Source organism: Hippoglossus stenolepis, chromosome 20 (assembly GCF_022539355.2).
Source record: "Hippoglossus stenolepis isolate QCI-W04-F060 chromosome 20, HSTE1.2, whole genome shotgun sequence".
NCBI lineage: Eukaryota > Metazoa > Chordata > Actinopteri > Pleuronectiformes > Pleuronectidae > Hippoglossus > Hippoglossus stenolepis.
The window spans coordinates 19399576-19418043 of NC_061502.1; the positions used below are offsets into that span (position 1 = coordinate 19399576).

The following is an 18468-nucleotide window of genomic DNA, read 5'->3' on the forward strand; positions in this document are numbered from 1 at the left end:
GAAACCAACAGTAAGAAAGAGAAGAGAAATCGTACATTCCTTTATTTACGATGCTACATTTAGTTAACATTGTCACAAAAGACAGAAAAATATACGTTGATGATCATAGTTTTAATGAAACCAGACCACACAAAAAAATATTCAAATGTATCAGGAGCAGTAACAACTTGACAATGACTCACCACTTTCCAATGGCTCCTAACTTTGGGAAACAGTATGTTGTAAGCTGCTGTAAGAAACTCACCAAACCTCATCTCGATATTCCTCCCTAGATATCTGAGATGACCGCTGGTTTTTAATGACTTCAGTCCTTTGAAATGATCGACAGCACGATTCCTGAAATTTAACCCACTGATAATCCTGAGTTCTGCATTTCTTTTGAAGATCGTAACTTCTCACTAAAGTTAAACAGTGAAAGAACAAGTGGTCAGGACATGGAGTGGGAAGGGAAAAGGCACCATTCTCTTTTTTACAAGTCAGTGTCTATTAAAATGATTTTGAAGCTTTGAAGTTATAAAGACCTCCTTCATTGCTGCCATGTTTGCATGTAGCTGTGTCAACGTTCAGAACACATGGTAGTTTGTGGGCAGTGATGAATACACAGTTTAAAATACACATATCTATTTTCATTGGTAAGAATGATATAAATGAGCCTTTAGACTGATGGTGCTCATAATTACCCTCATTATTCAATCCATCAGATTAGGAACATCAGTCTGACGAACCAGCATTGAAAGAAATATTCTAATTATTAAAATACAAGTTTATTTTTGTGGCAAATGTCATAAAGCAGCATAGAACATCTACTACATGAGTTTGTATCACCTCTGCAGACTGAAATAATACAAATTGTAACAATTTGATGTAAGAAAAAAAATAAAGTGAATTAAAGGACATGTTCATGAAAAGACCGTAGTTGCAGGATGGCTGGACAGCCTCAGATCATTTATCATCTTCAACAACACTAAACCTAGATACATCCTTGTTTTGTAAACACACATTTTTACCTGTATAAATCTTTAAATGACTTTTCATGTGTGTAAACTAAGAGAAGCTTTTATCACGTGTTACAGGCTCCTCCCCAGTCTGAGTTCACATGTGAACGTTCAATGCATCACAATGTGAAAAACTTTCCCCACATCTTTGGCAAGAAAATTGCTTCTCACCTGTGGCTCCTCATGTGGAAATTCAAATGACCACTTTGTGTATACCTTTTCTGACATATTTTGCAAGAATATGGCTTCTCACCAGTGTGAATTCTCATGTGGACTTTCAAATCACTACTCTTCACAAAATGTTTCTGACATATTTTGCACGAAAATGGCTTCTCACCAGTGTGAAACATCATCTGGACTTCATCCCACTACTTCCAAAACATTTCATAAATGTTTTGCAAGAATGTGGCTTCTCAACTGTGAGTTCTAATGTGGACTTTCAATTGATCACCACGTCCAAACCTTTCCCCACATGTTTGGCAAGAATATGGCTTCTCACCAGTGTGAATCCTCATATGGAGTTTCAAATTGCCACTACTTACAAAACATTTACCACATGTTTGGCAAGAATATGGCTTCTCACCAGTGTGAATTCTCATATGGAGTTTCAAATTGCCACTACTTACAAAACATTTACCACATGTTTGGCAACAATATGGCTTCTCACCAGTGTGAATTCTCTTGTGGAGTCTCAAGTCCTCACTACGTCCAAACCTTTTCCCACATGTTTGGCAAGAATATGGCTTCTCACCAGTGTGAATCCTCATATGGACTTTCAAATCATAACTCATTGCAAAACCTTTCTGACATATTTTGCACGAAAATGGCTTCTCACCAGTGTGAAACCTCACATGGACTTTCAATTTACCACTACTTACAAAACGTTTTGTACATGTTTGGCAAGAATATGGCTTCTCACCTGTGTGAATTCTCATATGAACTTTCAAATCACCACTTTTCACAAAATGTTTCTGACATATTTTGCAGGGATATGGCTTCTCACCAGTGTGAAACCTCACATGGACTTTCAAATCATAACTCATTGCAAAACCTTTCTGACATATTTTGCACGAAAATGGCTTCTCACCTGTGTGAATTCTCATGTGGACTTTCAAATCATCACTACGTACAAATCCTTTCCTGCATATTTTGCATAAATAAGGTTTTTCACCCGTGTGTGTTCTCAGATGAATTTTCAATTCATACTTACGAGCATAAGTTTTTCCACAAGTTTCACATTTGAAAGACTTTTTACCTGTTTGAGTATTAGAGTTAAACTCTGATTTGGGAGAGTTGTCCACATTGTTACTGTGACTCCTGTTTTTATGAAAACTCTTCTGTGGGTTTGGTTCTTCATTTCCTGTTGATCCTGAATCCAAATGTTTTCTTCTGTTCTGATCTTGGCTCTCAGCTACAGGAGAGTTGTGAGAGAGGAGCTGGTGCTCACCGTCTGGTTCTCTGTGGTCACTTTCCTCACAATGAGGAGTCAACATGCAGGTTTCAGTCTCCTGCTTCAGTACGAGCTGCTCTCCCTCCTGACTGGTGCACATTTCCTCCTGTTCCTCTTTAATCTGTGGAGGTTCTTGTTCCTCTTGGTCCAGACTGGAGTTCCTCTCCTGGTGACAGAGCTGCTGGTCAGTGAGAACCTCCTCCTCCTTACAGACATGCTGCTGTGGGAGCTCTGGAGGAACAAAGAGACACAAGACAGAGGTTAAAACTGTGATGTTAAAATAAAGACAATTTAGTTTCAGTTTTGAAAATTACTGTGAAAGATAAGTAACAATACTAATGGCTCCTTCGGTTTTAGCACCACATATTGTTGTGTGAGGGTTTAATGTGTCACTCAATCATTTATGTTGTTGAAATCAACTTTTAATTTTATAAATACAATTGTATTAATGAGAGCAACAAAATAAAGTAACATGCAGTGTTTTCTCCATCCAGACCACAAACACAGAGAAACAAGTCCAATGTCAGCCACACTCTGGTTGTACTGACCGATCCTGTGTAGCTTTATTTCAGGTTTCAAAACGGTGTCCAGCAGTCTGCGCTGACGAGCGACCTCTTCTTCGTACTGGACGATGGTTTTTTCAAAGACCGTGAATATCTCTTCAGCAGCAGCTGTTAGTCGCTCGCTGATAAACTCTCTCAAATACTGAGCCGAAGACATCACTGCTCCGTCCACTACTTGAATATTTACCAGAGACACGACCACACTACCGTCTTCCAGCTAACTGCTAACATGCACCTAGCTAACGCTGCTGGTGCTGTCTGTAAACTTCCAGAAGAGAAACATTATTTTTTCTTCTATTTAATAACAACAACAACAATAATAATAATGATAATAATGATTAAGTATTTTTTTGATCATTAATATACATTTTAAGGTTACGTTGAACTCGTATGATTTCCAAATGTGTCAAAGAAAAGTATCTTTACCCAGAGGTGTTGCAGTGAAAGGAATTCTCACCAGTGTGAACTCTTCTCATCTGCACCGTTAGTTATTCACTAAGAGCTCTCTCATGTGTTCTGCTGTGTGAATCTTCTCCCACAGATATTGCAGGAGTACAGCTTCTCACCAGTGTGAGTTCTCATGCGGAGTTTTAAATAACTACGACTTACTAAACTGCCAAAAATCCCACATTGTCAAGAATATGGTCCACTTTGATGGGTCAGCTTTTTATCTTCACATCTCAAATGTTTATAGTGCCCCCTTTCTGACAGATGTGGGAACCCGCCTCTGTCGATTCACACCAATGTTGGAATTTACAATGAGATTTTATTAGTTGTAATACATCAATTCGGGAACATCAGTCTGAGGAACCAGCATTTTAAGAAATATTCTCGTTAATAAAGTACAAGTTTTTTTATGTGGCACATTTCATAGAGCCACTACATCTACTACATGAGTTGTGTTAATGTACAATTTCCATTGTGTATTAACTCTAAAACTTCTCCCACAGATATTGCAGGTGTACGGCTTCTGACATGTGAGCCATCATCTGGACTTTCAAGATCCCACTACTTCCAAAACATTTCATAAATGTTTCGCAAGAATGTGGCTTCTCAACTGTGAGTTCTAATGTGGAGTTTCAATTGATCACTACGTCCAAACCTTTCCCCACATGTTTGGCAAGAATATGGCTTCTCACCAGTGTGAATCCTCATATGGAGTTTCAAATTGCCACTACTTACAAAACATTTACCACATGTTTGGCAACAATATGGCTTCTCACCATTGTGAATTCTCTTGTGGACTCTCAATTCCTCACTACGTCCAAACCTTTTCCCACATGTTTGGCAAGAATATGGCTTCTCACCAGTGTGAATCCTCATATGGAGTTTCAAATTGCCACTACTTACAAAACATTTACCACATGTTTGGCAACAATATGGCTTCTCACCAGTGTGAATTCTCTTGTGGACTCTCAATTCCTCACTACGTCCAAACCTTTTCCCACATGTTTGGCAAGAATATGGCTTCTCACCAGTGTGAATCCTCATATGGAGTTTCAAATTGCCACTACTTACAAAACATTTACCACATGTTTGGCAACAATATGGCTTCTCACCAGTGTGAATTCTCATATGGACTCTCAATTCCTCACTACGTCCAAACCTTTTCCCACATGTTTGGCAACAATATGGCTTCTCACCAGTGTGAATTCTCTTGTGGATTCTCAATTCCTCACTACGTCCAAACCTTTCCCCACATGTTTGGCAAGAATATGGCTTCTCACCAGTGTGAATTCTCGTATGAACTTTCAAATCACCACTTTTCACAAAACGTTTCTGACATATTTTGCAGGGATATGGCTTCTCACCAGTGTGAAACCTCATGTGGACTTTCAAATCACCACTTTTCACAAAACGTTTCTGACATATTTTACAAGAATATGGCTTCTCACCAGTGTGAACTCTCATGTGGGTTTGCAAGTCATCACTACGTCCAAATCCTTTCCTGCATATTTTGCATAAATAAGGTTTTTCACCCGTGTGTGTTCTCAGATGAATCTTCAATTTATACTCATGGGCAAAAGTTTTTCCACAAGTGTCACATTTGAAAGACATTTTACCTGTTTGAGTATTAGAGTCAATCTCTGATATGGGAGAGTTGTCCACATTGTTACTGTGACTCCTGTTTTCATGAAAACTCTTCTGTGGGTTTGGTTCTTCATTTCCTGTTGATCCTGAATCCAAATGTTTTCTTCTGTTCTGATCTTGGCTCTCAGCTACAGGAGAGTTGTGAGAGAGGAGCTGGTGCTCACCGTCTGGTTCTCTGTGGTCACTTTCCTCACAATGAGGAGTCAACATGAAGGTTTCAGTCTCCTGCTTCAGTACGAGCTGCTCTCCCTCCTGACTGGTGCACATTTCCTCCTGTTCCCCTTTAATCTGTGGAGGTTCTTGTTCCTCTTGGTCCAGACTGGAGTTCCTCTCCTGGAGACAGAGCTGCTGGTCAGTGAGAACCTCCTCCTCCTTACAGACATGCTGCTGTGGGAGCTCTGGAGGAACAAAGAGGCACAAGACAGAGGTTACAACTGTGATGTTAAAATAAAGACAATTTAGTTTCAGATTTGAAAATTACTGTGAAAGATAAGTAACAATACTAACGGCTCCTTCGGTTTTAGCACCACATACTGTTGTGTGGGTTTAATGTGTCACTCAATCATTTATGTTGTTGAAATCAACTTTTAATTTTATAAATACCATTGTATTTATGAGAGCAACAAAATAAAGTAACACGCAGTGTTTTCTCCATCCAGACCACATGGAGGGTCTGTATTAAGAACTAGTCTAAGTAGAAATGTTATTGATCAGGACCTGGTGTGATGTGCTCTTGTTATGAAAGAAAATGAGCTTCCTTATTTCAAAATAGAATAAATGTGTCACAAAGATGAAAGTATGTTCTAAAGAGTAATTTGCTTCTCTGTTATAATCTAGTCCTGACTTGACCAATCTGAGTCTATTGTTCCTTATGTCACGACCTGGTTCCATGTTCTCTACACGTGGAGAAAACTGTGAAATCTCATGATGTATTTTCACCAACACAATCAGTGTTTCACACAATCTGCAGATGTGTTTCAAACTCCTGGAATCATCTTTAATGGAGGCCTGGTTTGACGAGGAGAAATCCAGGTTCCATATGATGTCAGGTTTATAGATGAGACCTGGTCGACTGTTATCTGGCTGGAGCAAACACAGAGACACAAGTCCAATGTCAGCCACACTCTGGTTGTACTGACCGATCCTGTGTAGCTTTATTTCAGGTTTCAAAACGGTGTCCAGCAGTCTGCGCTGACGAGCGACCTCTTCTTCGTACTGGACGATGGTTTTTTCAAAGACTGTGAATATCTCTTCAGCAGCAGCTGTTAGTCGCTCGCTGATAAACTCTCTCAAATACTGAGCCGAAGACATCACTGCTCCGTCCACTACTTGAATATTTACCAGAGACACGACCACACTACCGTCTTCCAGCTAACTGCTAACATGCACCTAGCTAACGCTGCTGGTGCTGTCTGTTTACTTCCGGTGGGTGTCACACTGTGAAGGTCCGACAGAGAGACAGGGTCAACTTTTTATCTTCATCACCAGTCAGTCTCTGCTGTCAATCACGACGTTTCAACGTCTTTTATATCATCAAATATCTAATTAAAACAAAACTTTATGGAAAAATGAACATTCATCTGGTTGATAAGAACGACCTAAAATGACAGAAACCTTTCAACAGTGAGAAAGAGAAGAGAAATCGTACATTCCTTTATTTACGATGCTACGTTGAGTTAACATTGTCACAAAAGACAGAAAAATATACGTTGATGATCATAGTTTTAATGAAACCAGACCACACACAAAAATATTCAAATGTATCAGGAGCAGTAACAACTTGACAATGACTCACCACTTTCCAATGGCTCCTAACTTTGGGAAACAGTATGTTGTAAGCTGCTGTAAGAAACTCACCAAACCTCATCTTGATATTCCTCCCTAGATATCTGAGATGACCGCTGGTTTTTAATGACTTCAGTCCTTTGAAATGATCGACAGCACGATTCCTGAAATTTAACCCACTGATAATCCTGAGTTCTGCATTTCTTTTGAAGATCGTAACTTCTCACTAAAGTTAAACAGTGAAAGAACAAGTGGTCAGGACATGGAGTGGGAAGGGAAAAGGCACCATTCTCTTTTTTACAAGTCAGTGTCTATTACAATGATTTTGAAGCTTTGAAGTTATAAAGACCTCCTTCATTGCTGCCATGTTTGTATGCAGCTGTGTCAACGTTCAGAACACATGGTAGTTTGTGGGCAGTGATGAATACACATCTTAAAATACACATATCTATTTTCATGGGTAAAAATGATATAAATGAGCCTTTAGACTGATGGTGCTCATAATTACCCTCATTATTCAATCCATCAGATTAGGAACATCAGTCTGACGAACCAGCATTGAAAGAAATATTCTAGTTATTAAAATACAAGTTTATTTATGTGGCAAATGTCATAAAGCAGCATAGAACATCTACTACATGAGTTTGTATCACCTCTGCAGACTGAAATAATACAAATTGTAACAATTTGATGTAAGAAAAAAAATACAGAGTGAATTAAAGGACATGTTCGTGAAAAGACCGTAGTTGCAGGATGGCTGGACAGCCTCAGATCATTTATCATCTTCAACAACACTAAACCTAGATACATCCTTGTTTTGTAAACACACATTTTTACCTGTATAAATCTTTAAATGACTTTTCATGTGTGTAAACTAAGAGAAGCTTTTATCACGTGTTGCAGGCTCCTCTCCTGTCTGAGTTCTCATGTCAACATTCAATGCATCACAATGTGAAAAACTGTCCCCACATGTTTGGCAAGAATATGGCTTCTCACCAGTGTGAGTTCTCATGTGGAGTTTTAAATGACTACGACTTACTAAACTTTTCCCACGTTTGTCAAGAATATGGTCCACTTTGATGGGTCAACTTTTTATCTTCACATCTCAAATGTTTATAGTGCCCCCTTTCTGACAGATGTGGGAACCCGCCTCTGTAGATTCACACCAATGTTGGAATTTACAATGAGATTTTATTAGTTGCAATACATCAAATCGGGAACATCAGTCTGAGGAACCAGCATTGAAAGAAATATTCGAGTTAATAAAATACAAGTTTCTTTATGTGGCACATTTCATAGAGCCACTACATCTACTACATGAGTTGTGTTAATGTACAATTTCCATTGTGTATTAACTCTAAAACTTCTCCCACAGATATTGCAGGTGTACGGCTTCTGACATGTGAGCCATCATCTGGCCTTTCAAGATCCCACTACTTCGAAAACATTTCATGAATGTTTCGCAATAATGTGGCTTCTCAACTGTGAGTTCTAATGTGGAGTTTCAATTTATCACCACGTCCAAAACTTTTCCCACATGTTTGGCAAGAAAATGGCTTCTCACCAGTGTGAATTCTCATATGATGTTTCAAATTGCCACTACCTACAAAAGATTTACCACATGTTTGGCAGCAATATGGCTTCTCACCAGTGTGCATTCTCATATGGAGTTTCAAATTGCCACTACCTACAAAAGATTTACCACATGTTTGGCAGCAATATGGCTTCTCACCAGTGTGAGTTCTAATGTGGACTTTCAATTCATCACTACGTCCAAACTTTTTCCCACATGTTTGGCAAGAAAATGGCTTCTCACCAGTGTGAATTCTCATATGAACTTTCAAATGACGACTCAATACAAAACTTTTCTGACATATTTTGCACGAAAATGGCTTCTCACCAGTGTGAAACCTCACATGGACTTTCAAATCACCACTTTTCACAAATCCTTTCCTGCATATTTTGCATAAATAAGGTTTTTCACCCGTGTGTGTTCTCAGGTGAATCTTCAAATTATACTTACACGCACAAGTTTGTCCACAAGTGTCACATTTGAAAGACTTTTTACCTGTTTGAGTATTAGAGTTAATCTCTGACATGGGAGAGTTGTCCACATTGTTACTGTGACTCCTGTTTTCATGAAAACTCTTCTGTGGGTTTGGTTCTTCATTTCCTGTTGATCCTGAATCCATATGTTTTCTTTTGTTCTGATCTTGGCTCTCAGCTACAGGAGAGTTGTGAGAGAGGAGCTGGTGCTCACCGTCTGGTTCTCTGTGGTCACTTTCTTCACAATGAGGAGTCAACATGAAGGTTTCAGTCTCCTGCTTCAGTACGAGCTGCTCTCCCTCCTGACTGGTGCACATTTCCTCCTGTTCCTCTTTAATCTGTGGAGGTTTCTGTTCCTCTTGGTCCAGACTGGAGTTCCTCTCCTGGTGACAGAGCTGCTGGTCAGTGAGAACCTCCTCCTCCTTACAGACATGCTGCTGTGGGAGCTCTGGAGGAACAAAGAGACACAAAACAGAGGTTACAACCATGAAGTTTAAAAAAAATAAATAGTTAAAGTCTCTTAAGAGTTTTATCCATCCAGACAACAATCGATCAGGGGCCTCGTTTATAAAACAGTGCGATGAGAAGAAGAACAACAATTTCTGACAAGACCATAAAATAAACTTACTTACTTACAGAGGGGGGGGGCTGAGATGCTGCATGCAGTGTGGTAGTTTCAGCGTTTCTGTGTGAAGTTAAGCTGCATTTATTGCGCAGTCTGACTCTGCGTTTGTCCCACCCATGCGACTGTTACTGTGACTAGGATAGTGATTGTGAGTCTCACAACGGAGGGGGTGGTTGTTGAGATGGTCCTTGTGTGCATCTTAAGGTAATCAACCTGTCTCTTTAGGCTCGGAGGTGCTTTATAATGTCACAAGCTACATTTTTGGAAAAATATAGTGAAATGTTTTTTATACAATGTAAATTTCTTCTTTGTCCTTTGCTTCCAAAGCGCTTGAACCTGTCGTCTGTTGCCCGGGGACGGGGAACCACAATATTTATCACAAGTCGAAATTGCTGGAGGGAGTTAGTCTTATTTTGACAAAAATATTAGCTTATGTAATTAAGTTACTTTTAATCGTAAAACCGATATATGTGGATACACTGGCATACATTCCCCCGTTTCGTGCTACATAGACAGAGAAGGCAAAATCAGTATAGTACATATAAATAATTAATAGTTTTCACCTTACAATATTTACCAAATAGGTGAAGTAGACCAGAAGTGCTTACTCAAATGCAGGTGTTTTTTAACCATCCACGTGCAGTCAAGCCTTAAACCGTGACGTATTTCCGGTTGGAGAAATACATCCAGAGTGAATAAACTGATCGATGCGAACTGAATGACTCAAACACAACTTTATTCGCCCCAAGACTATTTTTCACTTCATGTTTTTACGCTCTCGATTATTGTGTATTCTGTGTGCCAGGGGCGGTCCTGGCATAGGCGACATAGGCGGTTGCCTAGGGCGCAAAATGCCGAGAGGGCGGCACAAGAGGCTGATTTATCATGACGTGATACATGCAATGTTAACCAATGCAGTAACGTCACACCTTCATCCTCTAAACCCGGAGACACACCGGAGGCAGAAGCTTAGCGAACCGCCACGAAAAGCTGTCCGCCTCTCTTCCACGCCCATGTTAATCAATTGGGCTGTTTGCACCGGCAGCAAAGTACTGGGAAGCGCCGGGAATCCCTGCGGCCGCCTCGCCATCTACAGCAATGGTTTCGGGGTCTGTTCTAGCGAATCGGGCCAGAAAACACACTGAAAATCGATTTTATACGATTTAACTGATATAATATATTTTACATAAATGATTAAATATGCATACCATACTTTCCCCATCTTTAATTATGTTCTTATTCCACACATTTGGCAGTTGTGTCTAAACAGACACACACACAAGCCTGTGTTTGTGGGGGCAATCTGAAATCTCGCCTAGGGCTCCAACATTGCCAGGGCCGGCCCTGCTGTGTGCTCTTACAATAAATAAAACTAAAAGACGCCACAAAAAAGGAGAAGATTTTCCATCAAGACGGAGGCAACTCGCTGTGTTTCCACTGAAGCTGCAACAGGCCCCGGGTCGACTGTTCCCTGTCTGGAGAAACCTCGGAGTTCACTAGGAGCCACACTGTGGTTGTACAGACCGATCCTGTGAAGCTTTATTTCAGCTTTCATGACGATGCCCAGCAGTCTGCGCTGACGATCGTCCTCTTCCTCCGAAGACATCGCTGCGTCGTGGACAACTTGAACGTAAACCTGCGACACGATCGCACCAACGACTCCCAGCTAACTGCTAACATCCATGGAGCTAACGCTGCTAGCGCCGCTTACGCTGCTGCGCTTTGATCATCTACTTCCGCTGGGTGTCACGCTGTGAAGTTTCGACAGCCTTCCGTCACGAGTCCCACGATTCTGTGGTGTCATTTCGCATGGATATTATTTTTTGTTTTATGATCTACATTTCTTTACTATTTGTACATTTCACTCATCACTATTAAGGTCTGAGGAAAACAACCATTCAGTGTTTTATTTTTAAAACAACTTTATTTACAAGCACGTATTTCTACAAGTATTACACATATGTAACAGTACAGATCATCAGACACATAGACAAATAAATATTAGATATAATAAATACAAAGTTTAAAAAAAAACTTGTAACGTTTTCAAGCTCAAGATCACGGTTTAATTCCAAAGGTGAACTGAGATCTACCCGATATCTTTTAAAATACCCACTTAGGAGTCGTATTTATTATTTCTCTGTTACAACAGACTCAATGTACGAACATCCATACAATCAAAGATTTTATCTGTTCGATGCAAAATATTCACATTAACAGGAGGGATATCTCTTCAATACAAACTATATTTACAGTGTCTGTTCAATGAATTTCAACAATAAGCTCTGCAGTGGAGCCGCTACTTTACTTTAAACAGGGTTTGCTTTGAAAATGGCCATAAACGTGACTGCTGTATTACCTTGTATAAAAGTACGGACATAAATACCAGTACTGTGCAGTATGAAGCCGCGCATCTTCCACTCCTGCAAATATTTCACAATTTTAACCTTTTAAACAACTGAATGGATTTAGTCAACAGCAATGCAGGAGTGCTTTTATTTTGAAGCAGGTACAGGAAGTGTTGCAAACATTTATGTTTGTGACATATATTTAATAGATATACATTGAAACTGTTGTGAAAGATAGTATTTACTGTCTACTCTAAAATCAGAGACCTTGATTCTCTAGAAGAGCAGCACAGCTGAACCGTCGCTGACATTAGTCTAAAGAACAAGCATTGAAAGAAATGTTCTACTAATTCAAGTTGATTGATATGGCACCATTCATAAAGCCACGCAGAACATCTTCTACTTAATGTGTTTGTTTCACCATAATAAAAATGTATCAATGTTATGTGTTGGAAAAACACACAAAAGATCAAATTAAAGTAAATGTTCTAGAAAAGACAGTAGTTTCAGGATGGCCGTCCACTACTAGATAATTTATTATCTTCAACATCAGAAACTTTGTATAACGTCATACAACTGAGTTGATAAAAACAGCAAAACGAAAATGATTTAAGAAGTCAGTTTTTCACTTTAAAGGAAGTATGTACTCACATTGCTTTCCATGTTTTGTTAACTAAGCCCAGTTATCTCCAACAACAACTTAATCCAACTCCAATCCAACTGGGTGCTTGGCAGTATCAACATAATTCAGCTGGTTCCCTTATAAGTAGAGCTCGACTGATATGGATTTTTGGGGGCTTATAGGACTCATCCCAAGCGTGGCAGGAATGTTGAAAACAGTCTATTGTTGTTCAAGGTGACTTGAAGTGATGTGTCCAATTTTAAATCAGGAATGGTTTTCAAGATATGTCACTTCAAAGTATGTTTACCCAGAGAAGTTGCAGTGATAATCATTTTCATCAGTGTGAGCGCTTCTCATGTGTACCAGCAATTATCCATTAAGCCGGAAAACTAGCCTGTTTAGTTAATATACAATTTTAACCTGTATGAACTTTTAAATGCCTTTTCATGTCTGACGACTGAAAGAATCTTTTCCCACAGATGTTGCAAGAGTACGGCTTCTCACCTGTGTGACGCCTCATGTGGACTTTCAAATAATTACCACGTGTGAAACCTTTCTGGCATATTTGGCAAGAATACGGCTTCTCACCTGTGTGAGTTCTAATGTGGACTGTTAAATCACGACCACATCCAAAACTTCTCCCACATGTTTCACAAGAGTATGGTTTCTCACCTGTGTGCACTCTCATATGTTCATTCAAAGCTGAGGTGTTACTAAATCTTTTCCCACAGGTGCCGCAGGAGTACGGCTTCTCACCTGTGTGTGTTCTGATGTGGACTTTCAAGACGTTACTACTTACAAAGCTTTTCCCACATAATCTACAAGAAAATGGCTTCTCACCAGTGTGAGTTCTCAAGTGGACTTTCAAGACCGAACTACGCACAAAACATTTCCCACATATTTTGCAAGAATACGGCTTCTCACCTGTGTGCACAATCATATGCTGATTCAACGCAGAAATGTCACTGAATCTTTTCCCACAGTTTTCACAAGAATTCGGCTTCTCACCTGTGTGGGTTCTCATGTGGACTTTCAAGATGCCACTACATACAAAACTTTTCCCACATGTGTCACAAGAATACGGCTTCTCACCCGTGTGACGTCTCATGTGAACTTTCAAGTAACCACTACGCACAAAACTTTTGCGACATATTTTGCAAGAATATGGCTTCTCACCTGTGTGAGTTGTCATATGACTTTTCAATGTGAACATGGTAATAAATGCTTTTCCACACATTTTGCATAAATATGGTTTCTCTCCCGTGTGGATTCTCAGATGTATTTTCAAGTGACACTTATACAAAAAAGCTTTGCCACAACTGTCACATTTGAAAGACTTTTCTCTTGGGTGAGTATTAGAGTCAATCTCTGATACATTTCTAGTTGATCCTAAATCCACAAGTTTTCTTCTGTTCTGATCTTGGCTCTCAGCTACAGGAGAGTTGTGAGAGAGGAGCTGGTGCTCACCGTCTGGTTCTCTGTGGTCACTTTCCTCACCATGAGGAGTCAACATGAAGGTTTCAGTCTCCTGCTTCAGTACGAGCTGCTCTCCCTCCTGACTGGTGCACATTTCCTCCTGTTCCTCTTTAATCTGTGGAGGTTCTTGTTCCTCTTGGTCCAGACTGGAGTTCCTCTCCTGGAGACAGAGCTGCTGGTCAGTGAGAACCTCCTCCTCCTTACAGACATGCTGCTGTGGGAGCTCTGGAGGAACAAAGAGACACAAGACAGAGGTTAAAACTGTGATGTTAAAATAAAGACAATTGAGTTTCAGATTTGAAAATTACTGTGAAAGATAAGGAACAATTCTGACGGCTTCTACATTTTCGCACCAAATGCTACTGTGTAGGGGTGTTTTATAGTTCCATTGAATCGTTTACAATCATCGTTTTAAACCCACTTTCAAATGTATAAAGATTATTTTAATCATGAAAGCAACATTTTTTTTAATCATTGTTATTTTCCCCGTCCAGGCAAAAAAAGAACAGTTGACACAAGGTCACTTGACTAAGATTAAAAGACTGATTTAAGTAAATACAGAAATATAGTGATCAGTGTTTCCTCAAAAAAAGAATTGAGGTGCTGACCAAAGAATAAAAAACTCAAAAATAAGTGAGTGAAAAACTCAAACATATAATAGATGTTTCATAACTCAGGGGAAAACTTTGTGTGTGATTTCACAGAGATGAAAGTATGTTCTAAAGAGTAATTTGCTTCTCTGTGATAATCTAGTCCTGACTTGACCAATCGGAGTCTATTGTTCCTTATGTCACGACCTGGTTCCATGTTCTCTACACGTGGAGAAAACTGTGAAATCTCATGATGTATTTTCACCAACACAATCAGTGTTTCACATAATCTGCAGATGTGTTTCCAAACTCCCTGGAATCATCTTTAATGGAGGCCTGGTTTGACGAGGAGAAATCCAGGTTCCATATGATGTCAGGTTTATAGATGAGACCTGGTCGACTGTTATCTGGCTGGAGCAAACACAGAGACACAAGTCCAATGTCAGCCACACTCTGGTTGTACTGACCGATCCTGTGTAGCTTTATTTCAGGTTTCAAAACGGTGTCCAGCAGTCTGCGCTGACGAGCGACCTCTTCTTCGTACTGGACGATGGTTTTTTCAAAGACTGTGAATATCTCTTCAGCAGCAGCTGTTAGTCGCTCGCTGATAAACTCTCTCAAATACTGAGCCGAAGACATCACTGCTCCGTCCACTACTTGAATATTTACCAGAGACACGACCACACTACCGTCTTCCAGCTAACTGCTAACATGCACCTAGCTAACGCTGCTAGCGCTGTCTTTGTTTACTTCCGGTGGGTGTCACACTGTGAAGGTCCGACAGAGAGACAGGGTCAACTTTTTATCTTCATCACCAGTCAGTCTCTGCTGTCAATCATGACGTTTCAACGTCTTTTTTATCATCAAATATCGAATTAAAACCAAACTTTATGGAAAAATGAACATTCATCTGGGCGACAAGAACGACCTAAAATGACAGAAACCTTTCAACAGTGAGAAAGAGAAGAGAAATCGTACATTCCTTTATTTACGATGCTACGTTGAGTTAACATTATCACAAAAGACAGAAAAATATACGTTGATGATCATAGTTTTAATGAAACCAGACCACATGATTTTGAAGCTGTAATTTTAGGGTAAATTGTTGGATAATGTTGATTCTGAGGGGAAGTTATAAAGACCTCCTTCATTGCTGCCATGTTTGTATGTAGCTGTGTCAATGTTCAGAACACATGGTAGTTTGTGGGTAGTGATGAATACACAGTTTAAAATACACATATCTATTTTCATAAGTAAAAAGAGCATAAATGAGCCTTTAGACTGGTGGTGCTCATAATTACCCTCATTATTCAAGCCATCAAATTGGGAACATCAGTCTGATGAACCAGCATTGAAAGAAATATTCTAGTTCTTAAAATACAAGTTTTTATTTATATGGTACAATTCATAAAGCCACAAAGAACATACACTACACGAGTTTGTTTCACCTCTGCAGACTGAACTAATATAAATTGTATCAATTTGATGTAAATATAAAAATACAGACAGTATCAAATTAAAGGACATCAACTTCAACAACATTAAACTTATATAAAGCCATATAACTGAGTTGGTCTATAAAAATTTGTAAAATTTAAATAATTTAGGAACTCTGTTGATTGCACTTAAATGAAGAATCTACACACACATTTATTCACAAAATGTGTAAACTTGGACAGTGAAAAAAGCCCAGTTATCTCCAACAACAACTTCATCTAACGCAAATCAAAATTTGTGCTTGGGGGAGTAGAGTTCGAAAGATCTGGATTTTGGGGGGTTTCCAGGGAGCATTCCAAACGTTTAAGATATTTTGGAAAAATCTATAGTTGCACAAGGTGAGTACTTCACAGGGAATGGGTCCAAATTTAAATCAGGAACAGGTTTGGTTTGTTCAAGGTTCAGTCTCTGATCTTTTTGATCTCACCTCATATGACTTCAAAATGTGCCCGTTCAAATTATCTTTTCTCTCAAGAGTTGCAGTGATGACTTCTCACCAGTATGAACTCTTCTAATGTGTGTTGTCAATTAACCACTAACCCTGAAAGCTCTCCCACTCTATTTGTAAACACAATCATTTTTACCTGTATGAATCTTCAAATGACTTCTCATGTGTGTAAACTAAGAGGATCTCTTATCACGTGTTGCAGGCTCCTCACCTGTGTGAGTTTTCATGTGGACACTCAATATATTTCTACGAGAAAAACCTTTCCGACATATTTTGCAAGAAAATGGCTTCACACCAGTGTGAGTTCTCATGTGGACAAACAACTGACTATTACATCTAAAACCTTTCCCACATGTTTGGCAAGAAAATGGCCTCTCACCTGTGTGACTTCTCAAGTGGATTTTCAATATATCACTACGTCTAAAACCTTTCCCACATGTTTGGCATGAATATGGCCTCTCACCAGTGTGAATTCTCATGTGGACTTTCAAATTACCATTACGTCTAAAACCTCTCCAACACATTTTGCAAGAATAAGGTTTCTCACTTGAGTGGATTTTCAGATGTATTTTAAACTGATATTTATTAGTAAAAACTTTTCCACAAGTGTCACATTTGAAAGACTTTTTACCTGTTTGAGTATTAGAGTTAAACTCTGATTTGGGAGAGTTGTCCACATTGTTACTGTGACTCCTGTTTTCATGAAAACTCTTCTGTGGGTTTGGTTCTTCATTTCCTGTTGATCCTGAATCCAGATGTTTTCTTTTGTTCTGATCTTGACTCTCAGCTACAGGAGAGTTGTGAGAGAGGAGCTGGCGCTCACCGTCTGGTTCTCTGTGGTCACTTTCCTCACAATGAGGAGTCAACATGCAGGTTTCAGTCTCCTGCTTCAGTACGAGCTGCTCTCCCTCCTGACTGGTGCACATTTCCTCCTGTTCCTCTTTAATCTGTGGAGGTTCTTGTTCCTCTTGGTCCAGACTGGAGTCCTCTCCTGGTGACAGAGCTGCTGGTCAGTGAGAACCTCCTCCTCCTTACAGACATGCTGCTGTGGGAGCTCTGGAGGAACAAAGAGACACAAGACAGAGGTTACAACTGTGATGTTAAAATAAAGACAATTTAGTTTCAGATTTGACAATAACTGTGAAAGATAAGTAACAATACTAACTGCTTCTACATTTTAGCACCAAATACTTTTGTGTGAGGATTTAATATTTTCATTGAATCATTTATGTGCTTTGAAACTTTTTTGTAAAGTCCATTTTATTTATGAGAGCAACAAAATAAAGTAACAAGCAGTGTTTTCTCCATCCAGACCACAAACACAGCAAACACAGAGAAACAAGTCCAATGTCAGCCACACTCTGGTTGTACTGACCGATCCTGTGTAGCTTTATTTCAGGTTTCAAAACGGTGTCCAGCAGTCTGCGCTGACGAGCGACCTCTTCTTCGTACTGGACGATGGTTTTTTCAAAGACTGTGAATATCTCTTCAGCAGCAGCTGTTAGTCGCTCGCTGATAAACTCTCTCAAATACTGAGCCGAAGACATCACTGCTCCGTCCACTACTTGAATATTTACCAGAGACACGACCACACTACCGTCTTCCAGCTAACTGCTAACATGCACCTAGCTAACGCTGCTGGTGCTGTCTGTTTACTTCCGGTGGGTGTCACACTGTGCAGGTCCGACAGAGAGACAGGGTCAACTTTTTATCTTCATCACCAGTCAGTCTCTGCTGTCAATCATGACGTTTCAACGTCTTTTATACCATCAAATATCGAATTAAAACAAAACTTTATGGAAAAATTAACATTCATCTGGTTGATAAGACCGGCCTAAAATGACAGAAACCTTTCAACAGTGAGAAAGAGAAGAGAAATCGTACATTCCTTTATTTACGATGCTATGTTGAGTTAACATTGTCACAAAAGAC

General features: G+C 39.5%; 3 protein-coding genes and 1 pseudogene across 3 annotated transcripts; all 4 read right to left on the reverse strand.

Annotated features, from left to right (window-relative positions):
* Positions 1-16: 16 nt before the first annotated feature.
* Positions 17-5427, reverse strand: LOC124851187 (gastrula zinc finger protein XlCGF57.1-like). The gene is made up of 2 exons (XM_047337991.1): positions 5072-5427; positions 17-2676 (listed from the first exon to the last, which is right to left on the reverse strand). Exons 1-2 carry the CDS (start codon positions 5364-5366, stop codon positions 1409-1411), a joined length of 1563 nt encoding a protein of 520 aa, XP_047193947.1. The 5' UTR covers positions 5367-5427; the 3' UTR covers positions 17-1408.
* On the reverse strand, positions 5406-11334 carry LOC124851210 (putative mediator of RNA polymerase II transcription subunit 26; the record flags this gene model as incomplete). The annotated part of the gene is made up of 3 exons (XM_047338203.1): positions 11080-11334; positions 8953-9378; positions 5406-5497 (listed from the first exon to the last, which is right to left on the reverse strand). Coding segments are annotated over exons 1-3 (600 nt in total), but the record flags the coding sequence as incomplete, so codon positions are not given.
* A 125-nt stretch (positions 11335-11459) lies between these two features.
* Positions 11460-15354, reverse strand: LOC118099173 (gastrula zinc finger protein XlCGF28.1-like). Its single transcript, XM_035143512.2, has 2 exons — positions 15059-15354; positions 11460-14226 (listed from the first exon to the last, which is right to left on the reverse strand). Exons 1-2 carry the CDS (start codon positions 15228-15230, stop codon positions 12941-12943), a joined length of 1458 nt encoding a protein of 485 aa, XP_034999403.1. The 5' UTR covers positions 15231-15354; the 3' UTR covers positions 11460-12940.
* A 229-nt stretch (positions 15355-15583) lies between these two features.
* LOC124851189 lies at positions 15584-18348 on the reverse strand (annotated as a pseudogene).
* Between the last annotated feature and the right edge of the window lie 120 nt (positions 18349-18468).